The following is a 26,631-nucleotide window of genomic DNA, read 5'->3' as shown; positions in this document are numbered from 1 at the left end:
GAAACTTGGTCCTCACGGCCTGAATCAAAGTCACAAAGGTTCTGGGCATCACTGCAGACCATTTCCTGGTCTGTACTCACTGTAGCTTGGGAGCAGACCTCTGATTCCCAGGCTATAGTGTGACTGAACAGCTCTGCAGACTCAGCCATCTCAGTTCCACCATACTGTGCAGGGCTGATGGAGACTTCAGAGCTGGGAGAAAGCAAGTTTGATTGGGATGACAACTCAGAGGACTGGTGTTTTTTGGACGCGGTACTTGAAGTGGCTGAGAGGGCACTTGTTGGACCAAGCATTTTTCTTTTTTGGCCATCATCTACCTTTGTTCCTGTTGTTCGTGTCCGTAAAAAAGGGAGCACATCGGATTGTCCATGGTAAGTAGTAGACATCTTACTTTTGCTGGTAGATGGTCTATCTTCAGCAGATGATAATGGAGCTTTGCCACCTTCCCCACGGACAAACCCTTTTTTTCCTTTTCCAGCACGCCTCTTCCCCTTTCCACCAGCATCTGTCATTTTGCCACTCATGTTGATTGCAACAAGATTGTGCACTGAAAATGTGGTAGCAAAAATTGAGAGGTGGTGTAGATTGCAGCGGTGGTCTAGCTTTATTAACAGCAGAATAATAAAGAATAAATATCCCTGACAATGCAACTACGGCCCTTAAACTGGCAGCATAAATTGCTAGTATAATGGCTTAGTAACTATCAGTTTGAGTGTGCAATGCAGGCAGACGTGCTGCAAATATCTGTGCACTACTGGGACTATACAGAAGTCCAATAGCCACGTTTAGGATGCCACTAGGTTCACTCAGTGTTTGCTAGTATAATGGCTTAGTTATAATGAGTTGGAGTGTGCAATGCAGGCAGACGTGCTGCAAATATCTGTGCACTACTGGGACTATACAGAAGTCCAACAGCCACGTTTAGGATGACACTAGGTACACTCAGTGTTTGCTAGTATAATGGCTTAGTAACTATCAGTTTGAGTGTGCAATGCAGGCAGAGGTGCTGCAAATATCTGCACTACTGGGACTATACAGAAGTCCAATAGCCACGTTTAGGATGCCACTAGGTACACTCAGTGTTTGCTAGTATAATGGCTTAGTTATCATGAGTTGGAGTGTGCAGAGGACAGGAGGGTACAGTGCCAGGGTTGTGGGGCTCTGGGTAGAGGAATGGAAGCCTGCCTTTCTATTCCCTCCTAATGGGGAAATGCAGCGAGGAAATCCCTGACCTTAGCTACACAGACGCTGTCATCTTGTGTAGCTGTTAAACTCTGTTTTCAGGACCTGTCACCTATGGCTCTGACCCTGCCGGTACGAGCCCTTAAAAGGACTGATAGAAAGTGCTCTCCCTAAGCTGTCCAGCGCTGTGTATGGAGCGCATACAGCAGTATCAGCGATAGGAGCTGCACCAGTGATGTCTGACACCAAGGACGCAGAAGGCAGATAATGGCGTGCTAGAGGAAAATGTCCGGTTTTATAATGCAGGGACATGTGACATGGACATCCTATCACACATGCCGTTGCTTCTCTGGCTAAAAGTCCACTTAGCTGTGTGTGTGTGTGTCTGGGATTGGCTGCCATGCTGGCCCTCCCCACTACACGCGCGCGCTTAGGGAAGGAAGACAAGGAAAAAAAAAAAATATGGCGATCGCCATTATCCATACAGCAGTGATCTGAAGGCGCTGTTCCCGCACACTATACACTGAAATTTCATAATAGTGTGAGTCACAGAGTGACTTACACTATTACAGCGGAAAGCCAGCTAGGAATTAGCTGGTTTTTTTGCTGCTAGAACCGTTCTCGAACGTATGTAGAACTATCGAGCTTTTGCAAAAAAGCTCGAGTTCTAGTTCGATCTAGAACAGCCCCCAAAATCACTCGAGCCGCGAACTGGGGAAGCACGAACCTAGAACCGCGCTCAACTCTAATTAACACATGTGGAATGAAATACTTAACAAAAAAGTGTGAAACTGAAAATATGTCTTATATTCTAGGTTCTTTAAAGTAGCCACCTTGTGTATTGATTACTGCTTTGCACACTCTTGATGAGCTTCAAGAGGTAGTCACCGGAAATGGTCTTCCAACAGTCTTGAAGGAGTTCCCAGAGATGCTTAGCACTTGTTGGCCCTTTTGCCTTCACTCTGGGGTCCAGCTCACCCCAAACCATCTCGATTGGGTTCAGGTCTGGTGACTGTGGAGGCCAGGTCATCTGGCGTAGAACCCCATCACTCTCCTTCTTAGTCAAATAGCCCTTGCACAGCCTGGAGGTGTGTTTGGGGTTATTGTCCGGTTGAAAAATAAATGATGGTTCAACTAAACGCAAACCGGATGGAATGCTGGTTCAGTATGCCTTCACTTTTGAATAAATCTCCAACAGTGTCAACAGCAAAGCACCATCACACCTCCTCCTCCATGCTTCACGGTGGGAACCAGGCATGTAGAGTCCATCCGTTCACCTTTTCTACAAAGACACGGTGGTTGGATCCAAAGATCTCAAATTTAAACTCATCAGACCAAAGCACAGATTTCCACTGGTCTAATGTCCATTCCTTGGGTTCTTTAGCCCAAACAAATCTCTTCTGCTTGTTGCCTGTCCTTAGCAGTGGCTTCCTAGCAGCTATTTTACCATGAAGGCCTGCTGCACAAAGTCTCCTCTTAACAGTTGTTCTAGAGATGTGTCTGCTGCTAGAACTCTGTGTGGCATTGACCTGGTCTCTAATCTGAGCTGCTGTTAACCTGCGATTTCTGAGGCTGGTGAGTCAGATAAACTTATCCTCCGCAGCAGAGGTAACTCTTGGTCTTCTTTTCCTGGGGCGGACCTCACGTGAGACAGTTTCTTTGCAGCGTTTGATGGTTTTTGCTACTGCACTTGGGGACACTTTCAAAGTTTTCCCAATTTTTCGGACTGACTGACATAATTTCTTAAAGTAATGATGGCCACATTTTTCTTAACTTAGAATTTGTATTATGGCAAGACAAAAGCAGCTAACAGTCTATTCAGTAGGATTATCAGCTGTGTATCCACCAGACTTCAGCACAACACAACTGATGGTCCCAACCCCATTTATATGGCAAGAAATCCCACTTATTAAACCTGACAGGGCACACCTGTGAAGTGAAAACTATTTCCGGTGACTACCTCTTGAAGCTCATCAAGAGAATGCCAAGAGTGTGCAAAGGAGTAATTAAAGCAAAAGGTGGCTACTTTGAAGAACCTAGAATATAAGACATATTTTCAGTTGTTTCACACTTTTTTGTTAAGTATTTCATTCCACATGTGTTAATTCATAGTTTTGATGCCTTCAATGTGAATCTACAATTTTCAAAGTCATGAAAATAAAGAAAACTCTTTAAATGAGAAGGTGTGTCCAAACGTTTGGTCTGTATTGTATATATATTTTTTCTGATATCAATTTATTTTTATGCGCATATATACCCTTTTCAGTGTAGTTCCCCATCTCATCCTGCCACATTCTTGTTTTTTTTGTTTATGTGTATGTGATTTACATTGCATTAATGTTGTTCAGATCATTTAAATAAAATTTTCATATTGTAATAAAAAGCACTCCCTTTTCTCTGGTTTTTCATATAATTTTGGCGTATTATCATGCGGTGGCCATCTTAAAGGTAACACTTGTTACCTGATGGCCATTTATCCTAACCATGTGCCTTAAGGATTTCTTGTTTCTTCAATTAAAAATTGAGGCTGCTTTGTCCATCTCCATGCAAAGAAATTAAAACGTATAACTTTATTTCAAACATTAAAAATTCATAGAAAAATGGTGAGTGGAAACTGATCATCAACGCGTTTCCAACGCTGTATGCGTTCTTAATCAGGATGAAATTCACTATGAGGATGAGAACTGTATACTCTATAACAGTGATGGCGAACCTATGGCACGCTGAGCCCATTCTGCTGGCACGCGTGCTGTCGCCCGATCCTGCAGCTTTGGTCTGCTAGTGCAGTCGCGCCGGCAGATCAAATCTGTGTTGGAGCGGAGGAGACATTTCTCCTCCGCTCTGACACTCCTCCTCCCCCAGGCTGCAGGTGTGTTGCCTAGGAGACGGAGGTTGGAGGAGCGTCAGAGAGCGGCGCCGGCGTCGTCTGCTGGCCGCGTGGGAACTGAGGACCCAGCAGCGTGCAGAGGTGGAGCGGGTGCAGGAGGGTAAGTTGTGTGTTGCTTTTTTTTTTTTTTTATATAACTCGTGTGCGGCTGTGCCAAGGTGGGGATGGGGGGCAACACCAGCATGGGGTGGGGGAACGCACATGCCAGCGTGGGGTGGGGGTGGGGGAACGCACATGCCAGCGTGGGGTGGGGGGGGAACGCACATGGCAGCGTGGGGGTGGGGGGAACACACATGCCAGCGTGGGGTGGGAGGAACGCACATGGCAGCGTGGGGTGGGGGGGAACGCACTTGGCAGCGTGGGGTGGGGGGGAACGCACTTGGCAGCATGGGGTGGGGGAACGCACATGCCAGCATGGGGTGGGAGAACGCACATGCCAGCATGGGGTGGGGGAACGCACATGCCAGCATGGGGTGGGAGAACACGCATGCCAGCATGGGGTGGGAGACATGCATGCCAGCATGGGGGGGGGGGGAGAACACGCATGCCAGCATGGGGGGAATGACATACATGCCAGGATGGAGAACAATGCATGCCAGGGTGGGGAACAATGCATGGCAGGGTGGGGAAACATGCATGGCAGGATGGAGGAAACATGCATGCCAGGATGGAGAAAACATGCATGCCAGGATGGAGGAAACATGCATGCCGGGATGGGGGAAACATGCATGGCAGGATGGGGGAAACATGCATGCCAGGATGGGGGAAACATGCATGCCAGGATGGGGGAAACATGCATGCCAGGATGGGGGAAACATGCATGCCAGGATGGGGGAAACATGCATGCAAGGATGGAGGAAACATGCCACGATAGGGTACATTTACCAGGATGGGGGTAAATTAACCAGGATTGGGAATATTTACCAGGATGGAGGACATTTACCAGGAATGGGGTACATGCCGGGATAGGGGAACATTTACAAGGATGGGCAATATGTCAGGATGGGGTACATTTACCAGCATGGGGGAACATCCAGAATGGGTAACATTTACCAGGATGGAGGACATTTACCAGGATGGGGCCGTGATGGGAACAAATATACCAGAATGTAGGAAATATATATCAGGATGGGGGACATGTTTACCAGGAAGTGGCCAGGAAGGGGGACAGAACTACACAATGATGGGGAGGGGAGCCACTCGTACGTCTTTATGGGATTTCAAGATGTTCAGACTTTGAAATGTAGATGTGGATTACAGGGTGAAATCTGATTGCATTCCATGCTAAAATCTCTGTCTAATATGCTGCAATTTTTTCCAGAAAGATCAATCCAACTGCTGTGTCTGGAAAGGGCTCAGCTTCAATGTGTGGTAAGCATAAGCGTGATGCCCCCTGCTGAAGAGAAGACGGCAAAGGTAAGATTAAAATCAATTCTTTATATAATAGGATTGGTTGACACTTCGGAAAAAAAATTGGGTTTAGGGCTACAGTTTGGGCACTCAGCCTGTAAAAGGTTCCCCATGACTGCTCTATAATAATAGAATAATAGTATAATAATATAATAGAAAACTCCATCCCTCTCAGATGAAAACTACACCTAATATGCACGTGAGGTTTAATTATCGTAATGTGATGGTGTGTGTGGGCAAAGAGTCTGTAATCTGCATCATCGAAAGAAACTACATTTCAGGGAATATATAGTTTCTTTCAATGATGCAGATTACAGACTCTTTGCCCACACACACCATCACATTACGATAATTAGACCTCACAAGCATATTAGGTGTAGTTTTTATCTGAGAGGGATGGTGTTTTCTTTTGGAGACTATATAGTTTTTATCCACATAAGAGTATTTTATCCGCATAGTGCATTTCATCATGATTAACAATGCATACCGAGATGAAAAAGCAGTGATGATCAGGATCCACTTGCCACTCGCCTGTGGATTTTAAAATCTTTTAAACAAAATGATAATTTTAGCCTATTTGGATCCAGCTAGACTAACCCACCTCATTTTTTCAGTTGTGACTCGGTGGCATGTTTCAGGAATACTTGGCCATCTCTGGTTCCAATGTAATGATCTTAACAATATTACACACTAGTTGTAGTACACAGCGTTGCCCCAGATAGTAACTAAGTGCCTCTCTATCTCTCTCTGTCTGTCCCTCTGTCTCTCGGTTTCTCTCTCGGTGTCTGTTTCTCTTTCTATCTCTGTCTGTCTGTCTCTCTCTGTGTGTCTGCCTCTGTTTCTCTGTCTCTTTCTCTCTATCCATCTCTCCACCAAAATCACATTAAATGACACAATCTTCTTATACTAACAATGCCTACAGCAACCAGAGTTCCTATTAATGACCTGTAGCTTCCAACTCCATTGACTTTCATGTAAGAAGGCTTTTTGGTGAATAACTAAAGCGCGGGGTTAAGTTATCCCCCTCAAAACAGTCTATGACGTTCCCAGAGTCAAATGAGGTTGCTCTGCAAATTTTCGTATTTCTACCATGTAGACAATCATTTGATAAAATCCTGTTCCTTCCAATTATTTCTGTTCAATTCCTTTTTCAGTGGGTCTTCTGCTTCTACTGAGCAAAGTTCTGTACTGTTTCAATGGCCTCCTTCGCCACCTGCACATAGGACCTCATTTTTTCTTCGGTCTCCTCTAAGCTTCCTGCCATGAGTACAGTTCCAACTGTCTCTTACTGCTCCTTAGGATGTACTATCTGTTCTGTGGCGCTCTCTCCTTTCACAACAATACCCTATTACATGCAGGTCTGCAACTCATTAGACATTAGGTCTTTCTCCTCTGAATACTCTGCCCTGTCTGACTCATCACCAGGAACTGGCTCACTGTATGACCATGTAGCTCCTCCCTCCTGAGCTAATCGCAACTGTTGATCCTGTATGAGCCTGACCATGTTCATGTTATTTACCATATTAAAAAATAAAAAAAAACATTTAAAAGAGTGCAATACATTGTATAACATCCCATTTTATTCAAGGGGGTATGGGCAGCACTCTTTCACATCCTTACATATATAAAGTCCAAAGAATGATAGCTTTACTACTTGGATTTGACATCCAGATCTTCGTATAAAGCATGATGGTAAAAAGTAACACCTATGGTGAAGGAAGCAGTTTCAACATCCATCTCAAAATATAGATGAGGATATCAAACATAGAAAAAGCATAAAATAAAAACGTACAAACTTTTTAATAAAATTCAATTTTTTGCACAGGAAACAGTAACCATAAACTATGTGTGAGCAAGGCCTTATGGTGAATAATTAGAAGTATTATTGCTACTTCACCAAATAGCCATGGCTTACATGTATTACGTGTATATTCACTAAACCAACAGCAGATTCCATTAGTAAACTGTCCTTAACCCTTAGAAGATTCCAGCCTCCCGCTGAGCAGTGTACATTAGTCTAATGACCACAATACACTTTAGCACCTACAAACAGTGCCAGAAATCACTTTGAAGATGTGCGACAAGAGTGGGCAACACATGTCAATTAGCATTATAATTCCGAAAAACGTAAACACCGGCTTTGCACGGGGGAGCAGACAGATTGGGTTTTAAATGTTAATGATTAAGTACATTTTAGGCAATAAACTTGAATCGTAAAAAAGAACAGGAGCCATATTGTACATTCAGTCAAGGAAGAAGACCTTGTGGATTTGGACAATGCTCCCATTAGATATCACTCACGTCCATACCTACGTTTATAGACATTAGGAATAAACTCTTAATTTGACCTCCTATTTGCAATACTGGCTTAGCTGCACAATGTCCTATTCTCCTGTTTAGAGAAAAAATCCCCCGCCCCCAAATTAAAAAAAAATTCTGTTCAGTCCAGGTCCATAATTAATCATCCATTTAGTGTTTGGGGTGCTGGAAATATTGGTTACATCAAACCGTTATGGGTTTGCAATGCTTTGGATTATTCTAAGCTGACACTTTATTTGCTGAACCACTAATAAAATACTTTTCCAAATATCCAGCATTTTTTTCTAAAGAAGCTTATGGCAGCGAGGTAAAAACTAAGGCGTATACAGCGCCACACAGAACATGTCCGCAAAGGCAATATCTGCAAAAACGCTGTATATTTTGCAGTGGATTTACAGTATATTTTACCGCTTTCAAATGAAACGTACAGGATAAATTGCAAGGCAGCGAATGTCAGATCCATAGAGTCAATTTACGCTACAGACTTTCCCTGCAGCTTGTGGGTGGGATTCCTGAAAATCTCATCCATAAACCTTGTACTGTTAGCGCCAGCAGGTGATTTTCTGTCCTAAAAATCTGAGCGGAAAAACACCACTGCATTTAGGTCCCTAAGGCTGTGTGCCAAAGAGGAGGTTTTGTTGCTTTATATTTTCGCTGCGTCACAAATCAAGCCTCTTACATTTCCAGCAAAGTGTATGGGATCTATAGAAATCTCCTGCCCACTGTGATTTTTTTAATCTACAACATGTCAATATCAGTTTTATGCGCAGATTTTCCCCATAAAAATTGAATTCTAATCTACCAGTAAAAAATCTGCACAATTAGGGAGTTTGTGTGGTGGAAACACAAAAAAACCCGCATGTAATCAACACATGACATGCCAAATACCAGTAACTAGCAAAAATAAAGCAGCATTGTTTAGCCCCTTCATGACCTTGCGATTTTTCGCACTTATTTTTTTTTCTTCTTCCAGGAGCCATAACTTTTTACTTTTCCGTCAATATAGCCATATGAGGGCTTGTTTTTTGTAGGATGAGTTGTACTTTTGAACATTCTGCCCTGTATTATACCGGAGAAAAAAAATTCCAAGGGTGGTTAAATTGAAAAAAAAAGTGCAATTCTGCTGGTTCTTTTAATTTACCATGTTCACTATTTGGTAAAACTGACCTACTATCATGATTCCCCAAGGTCAGTACGAGTTCGTAGAGAACAAATGAATACTTTTCTTTAAGTAGTTAAAAAAAAAATAATTTCAAAAATGTGTAAAAAAACACCTGAATTGCGCTTTTGTCTGAGACCCGTAGTGTTCTCATTTTTCAGGATCTAGAGCTGTGTGAGGGATTATTTTTTTAGCCCTGAGCTAACACGTTCTTATAATATTTTTGGATAGATGTGATATTTTGATCGCCTCTTATTTTATTGCAATGTTGTGGCGACCAAAAAAACCCCCACGTAATTCTGGGGTTTCGATTTTTTTGCATTACGCTGTTCATCAATCAGATTAATTTTTTATATTATAACTTTTTATTGTATTTACTAGTCTTCTTGGGGAACTTGAACCTGTGATTGATCGATTGCTTGTGCTGTACAGAGCATCAGCACTGCCCTGTACAGCAGAAATCGCTATCTCCTGTGAATGCTGGCTCGCAGCCGGCATTCATAGGAAAAGCATCATGACAGCCACAAGGGTCATCAGCTGATCCCTGGCTGGCATGACAACCCATCGGCGCCCCACGATTATGTTACAGGGTACCGATGGAAGCAGGGAATGACGCGCTCCCTGATGGCGCATTAAATCACGCTGTCAGAGATTGCCAGCAGGATTTAACTGGTTAACAGCTACGGGTGAATCTCTGATCAACCTTTTGCAGATCAGCTGTCATGTGCAAGCAAAGATGCAAGCCAGCCTGCATCAAAGGCAGGGAGATGACATCTAGAATCATAGAATATTAGAGTTGGAATGGACCTCCTGGGTCATCTAGTCCAACCCCCTGCTCAAAGCAGGATTCACTAAATCATCCCAGACAGATGTCCATCCAACCTCTTTTTAAAGACTTCCATTGACGTACAATAGGTCGTGAAGGGGTTAAAACAAGACACATCAACATGAGACAAAAACAGGTAAAAAACGCACTAAAAAACACAATGAAAATAAAAAGCAAGTAACTAATTTAGTTGATAGAAGCAAAAATAGTACAAAAAAATCTGCATCATCAAAAACTCATCGTAGGAATGTAGCCTAACATGCATGCTCATTAATTTATTTTTATTTTTTGGGGGGTGGGCGAGTAAGTAAAAGAAGATGATAAAAACAGACAAAATAATGTAATAAAAATACTAATTTTCAGTTACATATATCCGGATTCACATCTTCCAACATCGGATTTTAATTCATTATTTTTTATAGTTACTTGAATATTAACTATAAAATATTATATCCGTTACCGTCTAAAACGTCCAAATGGTAAAGACCATTGAATTGCGATTTGCAGTTTATAAACTTTTAGGATTATTTTCCCTTTAATAACCACACGCTTTGTAAGACTTCATAGCCTGAGGGTTAAAAGCATGGGTGTGGAAGGTGGCTTTTGTTTGGAAAAATTAGCAATGCTATGAGTCATTGTGCATTAGAGCTGGAATAGTTTTGCATCTTGTATGAATCCAGACACCATATGCCATGCGAGGCTCTATTACTTTATTTGGTGCCGTTGCAGACAGGGCAGACACGTGGGTATCCCCAATGGAAAGGCTGTCTCCTCTCAGTGGTGAGTGGAGGAACCCAGTGATCTGAACACATCAGACATTGTAGCTAGCAGCAGGAACAGCTGGTAAGCTAGCAAGAAGCAATGGCAATACAGAACTAGAATGTTAATGAGACCCAGCAAACTGACAACACAACCCCTAAAAGAAAATTATCTTAATTGTCTTCTAATTTTGCAATTTACAAGCGGGATACACAACATATCTTCAAATATCTAAAACAACATAAAAAAATACTAAACCACATAAACAAGACAAAGACCACCTCCGAGTGGAACGTTGGAGCAGTTCTGTTACATGATGTCCGAAATAATAAAATACTGCTGCAGCCATACCTAGGGCCCCTATGAAATCAACGAAAAGCATATTCTAAAATGCTGCGATTTCGATGGACGTTTCTATCGTGTTACACTTGCGTGAGCAATGCGAGATGACATCTAAAGCAAATGCTAATGAACAGCCCTGTTTAATATTCCTAAATGCAATGGCTCCTCAAAAGCTCAGTGATACGTGTATTATGGCCCACTGAGTGGCGGCTGGTTACTGTGTTAATCCGGCATATTTAAGTGGAAGGAAAATGAAGCTGATGAAGTGTTTGAGATGCAGACTGCTCAATTAACCCCTTAAGTGCAAAGGTGGCCTGCAAACACTGCATATAAATAATCAGAGATTAGAGACATAATGCAAGAAAGCAACATGCAGTGCGGCACACTACTATCTAACAGCAAGATTCGGCATCTGTTAGGTAGTTATTCCTCTCTAATTCACAGAGTGAAAATTCTATAATAATACTACTACAAAAGAGTGGCTCCTCTCCTACGGCAAGGCTTTTTGATTAATACATAAAACAGTAGGGACGAGGAAAAAAATAAAGGCTGCCAAAGAGTAACTCAACAATACATAAAAATGGTATTTTCTATAATAAAGAATCCTCTTACTAGTTCTTAAATGTACAATGAAGGCTCAACTCTAGAAAGAGCTATCCATGAGTGAGTGGTGCAGCGTTCTGACTGCGTCCCCATCAATTGCAATCTAATGTTTACCTAGGTCTATTGGCGCTCTCTATCATGTAGCTTTCCCCTATACCAGGGGTCCCCAACCTGTGGCTCAAAAGCCACATGTGGCTTGCAGACCCATGATGTGTGGCTTGCGGCTCTGTCAACTTGGTGCATTTGCACCAGGTTTTGCAAACAGCTATGAATAGAAAGTTTCCAGATGGTGACATTTGTGAGTAGCAGCACACAGAAGAACAGATCTGAATGGAGTAGGAACTCCTGGATATTGGCATACTGAGCCGGTGTGGCAATTTTTATTGAAAAGCTTTGTCTGTTATACTGGTAATGGGGGTCTGGGTGTCACTACTGTGAAAGGCGGAAGCTAAATGTAGCTCACAAACCTCTCTCAGAGCTGGATGTGGCTCACGAACCTCTTTCAGAACAGAGTGTGGCTCTCAAGATCAGAATGGTTGTGAACCACCGTTCTATACATTGGAAGAAAAAGACAAGGTGTATTCTAAAATCCCTCTAATATGAAAAGTTGTAAAACCTAAGTAGAAGTAAAAAGGAGGGCTATGTCCTTTGGTCTGAAGCAATTATCAGAAAATGACTCATTTAAATAAGGATTTTGTATTGCATGTGCAGCACCCCTGAGGTCTCAGGTGCCACAAAATGTGAACATGGAAACCCAAACCCCGGAATATCCGTGCCAGTAAACACACCAGCACCCTCAGGCCACATACATAACCCCAATTCCAGACTGGGAAATTGCCTAGCAACAGGTAAAAGGGATGGGCACTTATTGGCTAATTGCCACCCAATCTGTAGGGAGAGACCCAGCAAGGGGAGGAGCCAGTGGTCAGTTGGGAAGTTGCCGGGAGGAAGTGAAGCAGAGTGTAGAGAGAGGTAGTTTAAGAGAGGAGAGTGAAGGAGAGAGGAGTGAGAGTGTGAAGGAAAGGTGTAAAGACCTAAAGTAAGAACGGGATGCTGTAAAGGAGACAAGGTCTGTGGAGTAAGGAACCAGGACTCCAGGAACCGTGAGTTACCTGCGGAAGTATAATACTCCAGGAATCGCGGGGTGCCTGTAGAAGTCTGGAACTTGGGCTCACATGACTCAGCACAAGGCGGGGTGCAGACCCTGGGACAGCGGGACACTTTATGGTCAACTGTATATCTGCCAGGTGAGGGGATCTCCAGGGTCCCTCACCAACCAAAAAGTCTGAAGCATCAGCAGCAAAGAGGGGACCTAGGACAAGGAACAGAAGTCCACCCATTAAATAGTCCAGGCTGCCTGCAATAGGACCAAGATTGAAACAGAGGGAATCACCCAGAAGCTCTAAGCCTCGAGAGTGCAATACAAACGAGTGTGCACGGAGGACAGCTACCCCAGGTCACAACTGGCACGAAGAACAAGGAGAGCGGGAACACCTGACACCGGCACCAGCGGGTCCAGGTACCGAGCCAAAAGTAAAAAGGCAAGTTGAAACTAAGACCGGTGTGGACTGTTTCCTTCTCGCCTCCGTACACATACACTGACTGTCCCCTACTATAGCCCCCTCATCATCCACTGCTGGGGCCCAGCCCTGCTTGCGGAGGGCCCAAAACACCTAAGCTGCACTACTCCACCAGCCCCAGCAGGACTCTGCAGCGGCAGCTTCAATAACCTGGCTGCACATTGCAAGTGGTGTAGTCGAAAAACTTTTTATTTTCTTTTATTTTTCTTCCATTTTTCACCCCCTTTTATCGGACCGACGCCCTGAGTCATAGAATCGGGCATCGTCCGCGACCACGACTGTTCCCCACTGCGCACCACACGTCCGGGACTGAATAACCCACAACCCTGGGGCGTCACATATGTATTTTTACTTTTTAATTTTGGCAATATCTTTTTTTTTTTTTCTTAACCTATACTCACCTTTATTAAAAATAAAAAAATAGAAATTTTGCAATTTCCACACTGACTACTGTGTTTTTTTTTGTTTTTTTTTAGACTTTTCCTGTTATTACAGTAAACATATCATGTACATAGCCAGAATGGCCAGACCACCATCCAGATACACAGATATTGTTTCCTAATACAACAGGACATTAGAGCCTAGAATAGCCCCAGTGGCCAGTGTGAAAAATGAAAGATTTCTATTTTAAATACAGATTGTGAAAGATTTAAAAAAAAAAAAAAAATAAAATTATCCCTAAATATTTTAAAAATACATCTAACACTAAATCCTAGTTTAAATAATATGTCAACTTCTGATGATAGCTTCCTTACAATGACCACAAACACAGATAACTGGCCGACAACTATCCCTCCCAGTTAATCCATGCACAGAACCCCACAGCTTGGCCTAATGGTCCTCTGTTCTCCTCCAGCAGCAAGTTATCTCCAAAGTGAACAAAAAAATTGTCCACAAACTCAAGCCAAATCCTTCACTCCACTTAAATTATCTTGAAGGACAAGTCAGAAGGCCCCAATATACATTACAGGGTAGTCCAATCCTACTGCGTTCGACTAACTTTTCATAATTTTATTCAGGTCGTTAAGCGGAATGCCTATACACCTTTACCAGCGCACATCCTCTTCATAACTATCATATACATGCACCGTACACAGTCAAACTTACATATTTACTTTGCTAGGGAATTAGGACTATGCCGTTTCCAGTCACCTTTGGCAACTGCTTAACTCCAATGGAAAGAATGGCTTGGCATATTGAATTTTAATACATTCAAAGTCAGTTTCTTCCAAAATCTGGCCTGGGAAGTTAACGTTAATTGAAGAATAATAATAATACAAACACTTTTTTTACTTCAACTGCATAATAATCTAATAAATATTTTTAAATATCTGTTTATAGACACCATTTCAAGGTTAAATAAAAGCAGAATTAGAGCCATCTAACAACTAGGATATCTTCTACACCTAGACCCAAATTAATGTGTTCCAGACCTAAAGGGCTAACTCACACCACCAATTTTCAGCCTGCGTGCGATTCAATATCGGATCACACTCAGACCATTGTTATTTTATGGAGCTAATGAAATGTTCAATTTTTTGTCTCAGACAGAGACTGTCTGAAAAAAAAAAAAAAAAAAGATTGCCGCATGTCCAAGTTGGATCTGATTATTGGATTGCACTCTGCCATGCAAGGCTATGAGTCCATGGAAAACATTGGACTGCACTCGGTTGACATCTGAGTGCAGTCACATTTTCACGAAGATGGACAATTTTTCTTAGTCTTCTCTTCAGCCAAGAGAATCGGATCACACTAGGTTTACAGTGGGATTAAACTCTGATCAGAGTTTGATTTGTGTGATTTTCATAATTGGCCCGATTCTCTAGGATGAAAGAATATATGACCTTCTCCCCCTCACCTAACCATGACTAAAAGTAAAATTATTGTTTGGGAGTAAGAAAGAAGTCCCTGCTAAATTTATTGGTTTCAGAATAAAATGATGGCTTAAAAATAAAAAGGAAAATGCACATCTTGAAGGTAATAGAACATATATACACTCTAATTTATTTTAGTGATTATATTCTGAAAAATAAAATAAAAAAAACACTAGTATGAATATGAAATATCTCAAATTTTTGTCCAAGTTTCTGAAGGGTGCTACAAGTAAGAGCACTTTTTCCACAATCTCATGTAATGCTACCTAAAAGCTTTGCCTTGCATGAGTTGTAACAGGCTAGGACAGATTAGAGCTATCGATTGATGCCTGGAGAAGGTTCTCACTGTGAGAACGGAAGGTAAGCAGTGGAGACAGACAGCTAAAATATCGATCTACAGCAGCAGGGAAACTGCACTTCAAAATGAAGGTCAAGGCTTTTTTATCCCACCTATTATAGCTACCGCAGTGTTCATCAGGGCACAGCCAAGATTGGTGTTGCTTGGGCAAGTGCTTATGCCTCAAAACTCCGCTCTGTCTTTAGATAACTGGTTACAATAACTGACAGGAACAGCTCAAGATGGCAAGTTAAATCTTGTGCTTCCGTCTGAGCAAGGTAACAAAGACCGACTGCAGACAAACCTGTCACTCAAGGATGATCAGCTCACAGAAGAGAGCCGTCAGGTGCCACAGTGAATAAATTGCCGCAGCGATGATGGGCTCTGTTCAAGACTTCCATAATCGTTTCCAAATGAATCCACATACAGGTGTCAGATAGACACATTCATGAAGAAAGAAAATGAATGGAAATGAAGGATGGACTTCGTAGAAAGAAGCTTTAGCTATTACTTAAGAAGTAGACTAATCCCTTTCGGATAAAAATCTATCTTAGAAAGGTCTAACAAATCTCAATAGAGTTCAATAGATAATATAACATATGATTAAAACATATAGAGTAATAAAAAAAAATTAGAGGATCAGGAATATGATTTTGAATAACTTAAAAAAAGAAAACGCCAAGTCTACATATGCGGTAATTATTTTGGATTCAGAGAGATGATCTACAATGTAATCAGACCTAATTCTTGTTATGAAGTAACATTGTGAACTTTCTAAAGTTCTAAAGGCTCAAGAGAAATGTATTTTTATATTAAACCGGCCTCTACTGCAGGATGAATATCTGCACCTTGTAAGGTCTTTGTACAAAGCAATGATTAAAACGTAGTGCGAGACCCTTACTGCCATTTGCCTATTCTTCGAAACCCATAGAAATGCTTTATAGGAGACAGTATATGAGTTATATTATTCTATCAACTGCGTCTGTCTGCTGACGGGAACCTGACAATGACTCTGGACAATGGCCAGTATTTCATGTTGAACTTTAAAGGAACTTTATAAAGAGATATGACCTCTTAAAGTGATTTAACCAAGTTCGAGTTCAGGGCTTGGCATGTGGTAGTGGGGAAAGAGTGTAGGAAAAGCAAAAGGTCACCTGTGAAAAAACACACTGATCATTTTCATACTAGTATATACACAAATTGAGTACAATTTCTGGAACTGTATTGTCACCATATTTTCTCTTCCATGTACCATTGTGTATCAATGCCCCATGTCAAAGGAATTGTGCAGATGAAAATTAATTAAACTAATTAATATACTTTTTATTCTAATTTTGGATCTGAAACCCAACGCCCACACTGCTGGCTTAGTTTCAACACAGAGCAAAGGTTATTACCACCTCTCTGACTTGCTCATTTTAATAATTTTAAGGCTCTGTGCACACTAGGCGGATTTTACCGTGGATTTGCGCATGTTTCGCTGCAGAAAATGTTCATAACCTTTCTGCAGTGATTCACCAGAAAAACCTATGGGAAAAAAAAAATGCTGTCCGCACAAGGCGGATTTTGACAGCTACAGGTTTGCTGCGGGATTCCCGCAGCAAAAAGAAGAGCATGTCACTTCTTTTCCGCAGGTAACTGCGGTATTTCACTTATGTAATCGTGAAATCCCACAAGGAACAACCTGCGTAAAAAAACGCACCAAATCCGCACGAAAACGCAGGCGGATTTCGGTGTTTTTTTTGCGTTTTTTTTCCCGCGAGTGCGGAAATCTTTCAGAGCCTGCGGAATTTTTTTAAGAAAATTCCATTTTCTAGTGCCCACAGGGCCTAAGAGTTAAGCCTTCTTCCTTTTCTGGCTTTTGATGGCGCTAGAGGCTGGTTCAGGTAGTTAAATGAGCCCTTTCCACAACCCCCTCAATAATGTCACTAACAAACAGAGAGAGGGAATGAAGTTCTCTGCTATGTTGATCTTCTGGGAGCAAGAGACTATGTATAAAATCGGGACTCTGGGGAGGTTTTAGTAGTTTTGTTTTGAACAACCATGTAACACCTTTAAGACTTTTTTTTTCCCCCCAAGGGGTTCAAGTGTCACGCTAGGTACGGGAAGTAGTAAGCGCATGGCCAAAGGGAAGGGAAACCCTGGGTCTAGGGATAGGGAAGATGGTGACCCCTGACCAAACCTACTGCTGCTCTCTGGGGTCCCTCACCACCCTAGATAGGTTCCACACCTATGCGCCGAGCCGGATACCTGACCCTAGATATCCCTAGTGCTGGGCCCTAAATAGGGAATGGATGGGATGAGCTTTTTTTTCAACCCCACTAAACAACTTTAGACGACACAAGGGAGACACACATGGGGAAAAGCATGAACTACTTCTCATTAGATGATTAATAGAAGGTCAGAAGTTTTCAGCAACGTTACCACAGAGGAGTACAAGCAACCTAGGCTTGAAAGAACTGAAAATATCACCAACACAGTCCAAAGGAAGGAAGGGGTATTTAAACACCAACAACACCAAAAGAATACTGATAATCAACAACTGGGTGTAAGTATAGCTCCTGCTGGGTCCAAATCAGAGAGAGATGAATGCAGCAAGAACGCTACCTATACCAATGAATGGTGACAGCAGGAACAATGGAAAGTAAGGGATTCTGAGCAGCCAGACGCTGTGACCTTCTATGACCAGAAACCAAATGTCTGTCACATGTGACACACCTGTGACATCAAGATTCTGATCTAAAGGTAGTCTTTAGTCAAATTGGTTCTCCAATGAATTACTTTGTTTTAACAAAGGTTTTTTAATCTGTTTCCTTATACAGATATATGTCTGTGATATGGCAAGATATGAGCTAGGAACATTAACTATTCTTCGTTAAAAGTTGCATAAAATCTTCACATAGCGAACAAAAAACAAAACCATAGAAAAGTTCAAAGTATTAGTGCAACATTTAGCAAAAAAACCCAAAAAAACAAAAACAAAACAAAAACATAGTAGGACAAACCTTATTGAGACGGACATATAAAATAATACATTTAGCATACATTACACTCTTGGACTCTAAATTCTGCCAAACTTAACCTCAATATTACAAAAAAAAAAAAAGTTTAAACCTAAAATATATAATATACCTAAATATATAATTGTCATTTTAGAATTTTAGAAATCTGCTTCATAAAATATTAGCTGCTATTAGACTATGCTATAAAAATCCGAGAGGACATTTGACAAGGTAATATATGGCACCATCCAATATCAAGGACAATAGCCACAGTCCGACAGACAGACGATGTTGGGATAATAAGAGAGGGTCTAGTATTATTTTTTTGCCTCGAAAAATGTGATAGGACTTATTTTCAGGGGAGGTCTTATATTTTCCCATGTACAATCCACATTTATTCTTGAACAAAAAAAAAAATAAATCTAAATTTATTCAACCATAATCCTGTCATCACATTCTGGTACATCAACATTTTGTGTTAATTCTATTACTAGTTTAGATGCACATTTTCTTATCTGATCTGCTACTCTCATGGTGCAGAACCAGTCCTATAGTGGTGGGTACATACCATATGTACAAAGGATTAAATTATCTGCTTACATTTATTATTCTCTATGTACTGCAAAGTTTACCCTCAAAAGAAAGCAGATACCCCCTAAAAACAAAACAAAACGCACTTACCAGATCCCAAAAAATTAGAATTGGCAAGTGAATGGTTAACACATACAAATCTGCGTTGCTATCAGATGTTCTACAGCGGCTGGCTCCACCTGGTGACCGGAAGCAGTATCACTTGTGTGTAGTTATTCTGGTACCCGATCTGTTTGTGAGAGCTGCAGTTGAATGCGGCTGGAATGGTGAGGGAGCTGACAGCAATACAGATCTCTGTGTGAGAGCCCATTCACCATTGGCCCTTGACAACTGTAATTAGTTTGGAGTCTGGTGAGGGCAAATTTTTTTTTTTTTTCTTTTGGGAGGGAGAGTCTGCTTTCTTTTGGGGGTGTCTGCATTCTTTGATGAAGAGTCCTGCTGCATTAACTTTTTTAGCTGATTGGACACTTCTTCATGAAACCACAACTAGGGCTTATTTTTGAAGTAGAGCAAAATGGACCTAGCGTCACCTGTCACAGGTGCTCAGGAGAAAAAATATATATAGTAGAGGAAAAGTAGCTCCGGCACAACGTTTATTTCCCAATTGCAAATCAAACATGAAAAAACGTGAATGTCTCTTTAAATTTTTATTGAAAAAAGGGGGATGATACAGTTGCAGAAAGTCCGCCTATGACAACGTTTCGGCCTTCGTCTCGGCCTTCATCTGGTCGGACAGACTGACTAGTTGAGTAGTGTTCCCCAAATGACGGTACTGGTAGGTACAGTAAATCGCATTAACACGTTAGTTGTCTAATGGTGGATGGGCTGGTTAAATCCTGAACCAACGACGGGGTCCCATCAACATTTTTGGATTTGTCTATAGGGGTTCTCTGCGGTATATGAGTAATGATTAGCTCTGTAAGAGCTGTGAGGCCTCACCAGACGCACAGGGCACATAAGCGGCTTCTTCACACTATGCTTGCCTACACATAGGTTTTCCTTACTCAGCAAACCGCTATACTTATAAGCCCTCTCCATAGCCGTTCATATTGGATAATTGAGGTATAGAGCCCTGGATCCCATTTAACTTGTGGACACTATCCATGTATTTCATTTTTCTTCTGCCATGTGCAATTGAGCTAAGTTAAGCACCGATTTCTGACATCCGTACCAATTCCAGATAGCAATCTACCACACAGAACCCCGGTCTAAGGATTTTTTGACATCCTGCCACTCATATACGGATTGGCCTCACAGCTCTTACAGAGCTAATCATTACTCATATACCGCAGAGAACCCCTATTAGACAAATCCAAAAATGTTGATGGGACCCCGTCGTTGGTTCAGGATTTAACCAGCCCATCCACCATTAGACAACTAACGTGTTAATGCGATTTACTGTACCTACCAGTACCGTCATTTGGGGAACCATACTCAACTAGTCAGTCTGCCCGACCAGATGAAGGCCGAGACGAAGGCCGAAACGTTGTCATAGGCGGACTTTATGTAACTGTATCATCCCCCTTTTTTCAATAAAAATTTAAAGAGACATTCACGTTTTTTCATGTTTGATTTGCAATTGGGAAATAAACGGTGTGCCGGAGCTACTTTTCCTCTACTATATTTTTGAAGTAGAGCTTATATTTTAAGCATATACCCAAAAAATCCTACTAGGGCTTATTCTTATTTTCGGGGTAAGTTATTTTTGGAGAAACAGGGTACTATGTAGCCTAAGGCAGAGTTCAGACATGTGGATTTAATGGTATGCATACTGACCGCATTACAGGGTTTAATCTTGGGTTTCCCGACCTGAACATAGTCTCATAGGCATAAGGTTGTAGGTTCAAGTCAGTAGGTCCATGCATTGCGGTCTGTATGTGCAGCATGAAATTCGGCTGTGTGACCCTTAGACACATTAGAGACCCTCAACATGTGTCAGTAAAACCTTTCAGATGCTTTTTTTTTTTTACTAAAGAACTCGATTTTTGCTAGCAAAATATTAAAGGGGTATTTGCTGTTACCAATATTCATCATCTATCCACAAGTGAGAAATCTCAGACTGATGAGAGATTGACTGCTGGGATACCCATAGATCTCTAGAATTGGTACAGATGTAAAAAATCCATGAATATTAAAGAAAACGAGAGGGGGGAAAGTTGTCGGCTAAGATAATAAAAAAAAAAACTAAAAAAAACTTTGTTAGCATGTACTTATAAAAAAGCTTTCAAGCACTAAAAAATGTATTATTTGGTGGAATTTGCCATCGTGGTCAAATGATTACAGTGCAAACCCCCGAAATTTTTCAATGGCTCAGCAGGTTTCTGGTCCCCATGGAAACCAAATCTGGTACATTGTCCTCCACTCAGCTGGAGTATTGAATGTTGGGGCCTTTTGTGCATGATGAGATTTCTTCAGCAACCTTCCAGCAGCAGACTTCAGTGCTTCCTCCTGACTCGCTTCTAATTGAGATGCAAATTAATCTCTGTGGCTGATTACACTTCCCTCAAAGCTTGTGACAAGTGCAGCTGTATCCAGAGTCTGCAGACGTTCCAACAAGTGACTTCAGCTGTCTTTACTTGAAAACGGCTGCCAGGCTTCCACTGTCCTTGTGGAGATAGATTTGTTTCAAAAACACCCTTTCCCCAAACTCTAGTAGACACAATTAGCCATCACTCCATTGTCATCTTTGTGGTTCCTGCAGAGGAAGCTCCGTACAACTTTCATGCGGTAGAATCAGACGGAGGACAGGTCAGGACTCGGCTGTTCTAATACTCATCCTAATTGTAATCCTCCTAAATAGTTTTACTAACCAAAATCCAGCACCCGATGTACTTTATGGTTTGATCTTTATAGTACTTCAGACCAAATTTAGAGGTGGAGACTACGGCGCACAATACTTACACTCTTCTAGATGCTGATACCAAAGGCTTGTGACTACCATGAATCTTAAAAAGGTACTTACCACCCACCCCTTTTTTTCTTAATTTGTGAATGTGGCCGATATGCTCAGCAAATTAGTGGGAGACCACATCGTGAGTCCCCCACCAACTACTCAAAAGACTTGTCAGATGTGCGACGCTCAGGAGGAAAAAGCACTCGGTTCCTGTATGAGAGTGTGTGAGGTTTTGTCAATCAGTGCCCAACCAGTGATGACTTCAGATTTTGGACTTCCACTAGCCTGGAACAGAGAACCAGTTACATGAAGCCCTTGAAAACCCCGAGGGGAATGAGTGAAGGATTGCCATGGGGATACCGTCAAAATAACCTACAGATTGAGGTCAGCATCAGTAATCAAGTTTTTTAGACTTTCCTCATGTGTGCACCGAAAACCAAACAAGACTTTACTGATGTAACACAACGTCAAAGTCACAGTTGTTCCTCTGGCCAAAAGTGTATCTAATATTAGGATTTACTCTTCAGGATAAGAAATTGGGGAAATGCTCCTCAACATTAAAATTGCAACACCGGTAAAGACAAGCCAAAGTTGTACAAATCAGTGAATGACATAGCCAAGATCTTTAAATGATCAATTTTTGAAGCACCTAGCTCTAATCTGTGGCATATGGAAGGCACACAAAAGCCAGATCCAAAACTATTTTTTTTAGTCATCAAAAACTGGATTAAGTCTTGTGGGATGATTTTGAAAGGACTCCTATGTTTTGATCTGCCAGTTATTGGAAACTGAAGGGGTCTTTACATGGCAAGATAATCAGCGATGATTGTGAACCGTTCGATTAACAATAACAATTATCTTGTTGTGTAAACAGTCCGCTGATCACCCATTAAATGAGCAAAACATTTGCTTGCCGGATAAAATGATCTTTTACGCAGTTCTCAGTGGTGGATCGCCCTGTGTAAACAGGACTTGTACTGCAGAGAACTATGGCAGCCTATGGGCGATCTAGGACTGATCACTCAGTGAGCATTGTTTGCTCTGGTCTGCCCATTTAACCCCTTCAGCCCCGGGGCACTTTCCGTTTTTGTGTTTTTGTTTTTTGCTCCCCTTCTTCAGAGAGCCGTAACTTTTTTTATTTTTCCGTCAATCTTGCCATATGAGGGCTTGTTTTATGCGGAACAAGTTGTACATTTAAATTAAACCATAGGTTTTACCATATGGTGTACTGGAAAACAGCAAAAAAATTCCAAATGCGGAAAAATTGCAAAAAAAGTGTGATGGCACAATAGTTTTTGGGATGTTTATTCACTGTGTTCACTATATAGTAAAACTGATGTGTGTGTATGATGCCTGAGGTTGGTGCGATTTTGTAGACACCAAACATGTATAGGTTTACTTGTATCTAAGGGGTTAAAAAAAATTCACAAGCTTGTCCAATAAAAGTGGCGCACGTTTTGCGCCATTTTCCAAAACACGTAGCGTTCTTATTTTTTGGGATCTATGGCTCAGTGACGGCTTATTTTTTGCATCTCGAGCTGACGTTTCTAATGGTACCATTTTTGCGCAGATGCTACGTTTTGATCGCCTGTTATTGCATTTTGCGTAAAACTTGCGGCGACCAAAAACCGTAAGTTTGGCGTTTGGAATTTTTTTGCCACTACGCCGTTTACAAATCAGATTAATTGATTTTATTTCTGAACACGGCGATACCAAATATGTGTATATTTATTTATTTTTCAACCCTTTAATTTTCAATGGGGGGGAAAGGGGGGTGATTTGAACTTTTAGGGGTTTTTTTTATTTTTTAATTTTTTTTTTTACTTTTTTTTTATTTTACTAGTCCCCCTAGGGGGCTATAGCGATCAGCAATCCGATCGCTCTTATCTATCTGCTGATCACAGCTATACAGCTGTAAACAGCAGATTCAGTCACTTTCTGTTTCTCTCTGCTCGCGGCCGAGGGAAAACGAAAGTGAAACTTCATAGCTGCAGGCGTCATCACATGACCCTGTGCTACGATGGCAACCACCGATAGTCACGTGATCACGCACGTGACTTCCGGTGGGGGCGGCAGTAAGTAAAAAAACATGGCCGCGCGCATATAAATCTTGCTGCCAGACTTTGGCAGCAAGATTTAAGGGGTTAATGGCCGCAGGTGGAAGCGATTCAGGCACACATCAGCTGTTGAAAACAGCTGATATGTGTGCCGACCGCCATCTTCCCGCAGCAGGGGGCGGGGCTTAACGGGACACGCTCCATGACGGATATATCCGTCCATGGTCGTGAAGGGGTTAAAGAAGCAAAAGACTGCTGATTGGTAAAACTTTACTGAGTGGCGGTCATATTATGCAGTCAATCCATGCAAACTCTGCCAGATCACAACATGATTGGTTAGGCCTAGAAATCTGCACTATTTAATGTTGTGTGGTTGGGACAACAATGATGAGCTGACAGCAACATGTGTACAGATTATCATATTAGAAGAATGATACATAGTGATCTATTCTGCACTTAAAGTACAATTTGACATCACAGTCTAAACAAACCATCAGAAGGCAATTGCGTGATATTGTGCTAGAAGACAGACGTCAAGCTAAAGGTGTTCCATTGACCCAATGCCACCATTCTCAAAGGCTATCATGGTTCACAGTAAAACATAAATGGAAGCTTTAATAAACAGCTACCCTCTTCAGAAATTAGTTCAACTTGCATCTTTGACACAATGATAACTGGAGATGAATCGGGAGACTATGTGGTCAACACCATGAAGAGGTCTTCACGAGGGAACATCACAATGGTTATACTGTGGTGTAAGATAATATACAGTAGCTGAACCCAACTAGCTGTCATTTTAGGTACACCAACAGCTCGGCATTAGATTGATTTTGTCATGGAACAAGTGGTACAGCCATTTTTCCAAAATGTCCCAGGAGCCATTTTTTAACATGACAAAGCTAGGCTGCATGTTGCAAGTCTAACACTGAGCAGCCTGTGTGGCCTAAACATGCTACCATGGTCTGTAGTGTCTCCCATTGAGCACATCTGGGATGTTATTGGTTGGCAATGGAAAAGGGAGCTACCAAAAGTGAATTTACATTATTTGCCTGCCAGAGCATCCAGTGTGGTGGAACATTTCTTGGACAACCAACAATATCCTCATTGATTCCATATTGTTTTTATCATTTCCATATCATTAAAATGTCTTTCAAATTTCCTTCTTGGTGTTGCAATTTCAATGTTGAGGAGTTTTTTTCTATTAGGAGAAAAAAACATTTTACATTATAAATAAGCTGTAATCTCAGTTCAATACATTTTTTTATATCTTAAGACACATTTTTCAAAATCAAATCTGCCATTCTAGGTTAATAATGACATGTTCTTCTGTCTTCTTTAAAGAAATCTTCTTAATAATAAGCCCACAAAGCCCCATGTCACCATCCATTCATAATATGTGAATACCACTAGTAAGACTGAAGATGGATCGTGTCAACTTGTGGGCGTATTGTTGACAATGCGACATCAGTAAGGATGATCGTTGTGCTTTGATTTTCCTTCCAAGATGATGCAGTTCTTCTTTCAATTTATGTAAAATGTCAATCTCCGCATGACAGCCACCTGTGCGCTGCCAAAATATGAAATTAAAGCACTTACCGTGACCAAAGGAGGCCTCCTTTATGACACATGCCTAACATAAAAAGGATACAAGCTCTGGTAGAGAGGGATAAGGGACTTGACTGCTCGGCTGGCATTGATACAGGTTGCACACACTAGAGTTGGCAACAGCTTTTCTGTCACAATAGCGCCATCAAAAAGGGGACCGAAAAATGGCACCTGTAAAATAAACACAGGATTTTGAGACAAAAGCATTTTCTTAGATTTGACCACAAAAGAAAGCTTTCATAGTGCCAATGTTGCTTTTCTGCAGCATCACAGGTAGTATTCTCTATGCATAGTTACACACAGCAATGAGGTCTACAGATGACACATGCCACACGTCGTCACATATGCACAATCCATGTTTATATGTGGAGAAAGACAATGTTATAGCCTAACAGGGTCATATATTTAGGGTGGATCTCCCTCAAAGAGATTAATCCGCATTGGTCACCAAAATGCTAAAACAAATATTCTGCACTATGTGAGTGCTATGGTCTTCATATAAAATGGACTTGAGCATTTCTTAATGAATATTCATCAGCATTTTGATTAAACCTTCTGCATCTGCCCAAGCAACTAGGAATAATTAGGAGGTTTTTTACTCATTGGCCTAGATAGTTACAGAGAATCTGATTTGTGTTTGTTCAAAACCATCACTGAACAAGTGTATAAGATACATCCGTGACAAAGCTTACAATGCTAATGTATGGTGGCCATCATACAGCCGTGTTATGGCAGCGGGACCCAGACCCCTCATGGTACCCGGAAAACCTATGGTTGTAAGGATGCTAATATAAAGCAGGCTTGCTCCTGTACAATATTTTACACATCTATTAGACTACTTAAAAAGAGCCATCAGGACATCTGAGGTGGACACATGGTTTAACCCTCCAGAGTATATATTGTACAGTAGGATTAGTTGCAATTAAAAAGAATAGAGCCAAATAATCTTCAAAAACCATTAAAAGAATGAACAAGTTCTTTAAAATTGATGGCACTTCATCAGAATCTGCATTCAGCACTAGACCTCATTCACACGTCCATGTTTAAACACATACAAAAAATAACCATACCAGTGCCATTAGATTTGTGGATTAGTGTGTCAACTGTGTGTTCGTTTTAAACATCAGTGTGTCATCAGAGTTTTTTTGTGGACGGATGAATAAATAAATTACAAAGCTTCTCCCATACTTTGCAATGTTAAAACA

The 26,631-nt window shown here is 41.4% G+C and overlaps 1 protein-coding gene across 4 annotated transcripts in view; it reads right to left on the bottom strand.

Annotated features, from left to right (window-relative positions):
- Positions 1–26,631, bottom strand: part of LOC142296126 (ral GTPase-activating protein subunit alpha-2-like) — a 487,199-nt gene that overhangs the window by 75,148 nt on the left and 385,420 nt on the right. For all 4 annotated transcript variants that reach the window (XR_012751590.1, XM_075339383.1, XM_075339384.1 and 1 more), the window contains one exon: positions 25,470–25,597. Coding sequence is in view for 3 of the 4 variants with exons in the window: in XM_075339383.1 (XP_075195498.1) it covers positions 25,470–25,597 (128 nt within the window). In the remaining variant the exon portion in view is untranslated. The remainder of the gene's footprint in view (positions 1–25,469; positions 25,598–26,631) is intronic.

The sequence above is a fragment of the Anomaloglossus baeobatrachus genome, chromosome 3 (genome assembly GCF_048569485.1).
Source record: "Anomaloglossus baeobatrachus isolate aAnoBae1 chromosome 3, aAnoBae1.hap1, whole genome shotgun sequence".
Taxonomy (NCBI): Eukaryota; Metazoa; Chordata; class Amphibia; order Anura; family Aromobatidae; genus Anomaloglossus; species Anomaloglossus baeobatrachus.
Note: the sequence above shows the minus strand (reverse complement) of the source record. Positions and strands in the feature narration are given on the sequence as shown.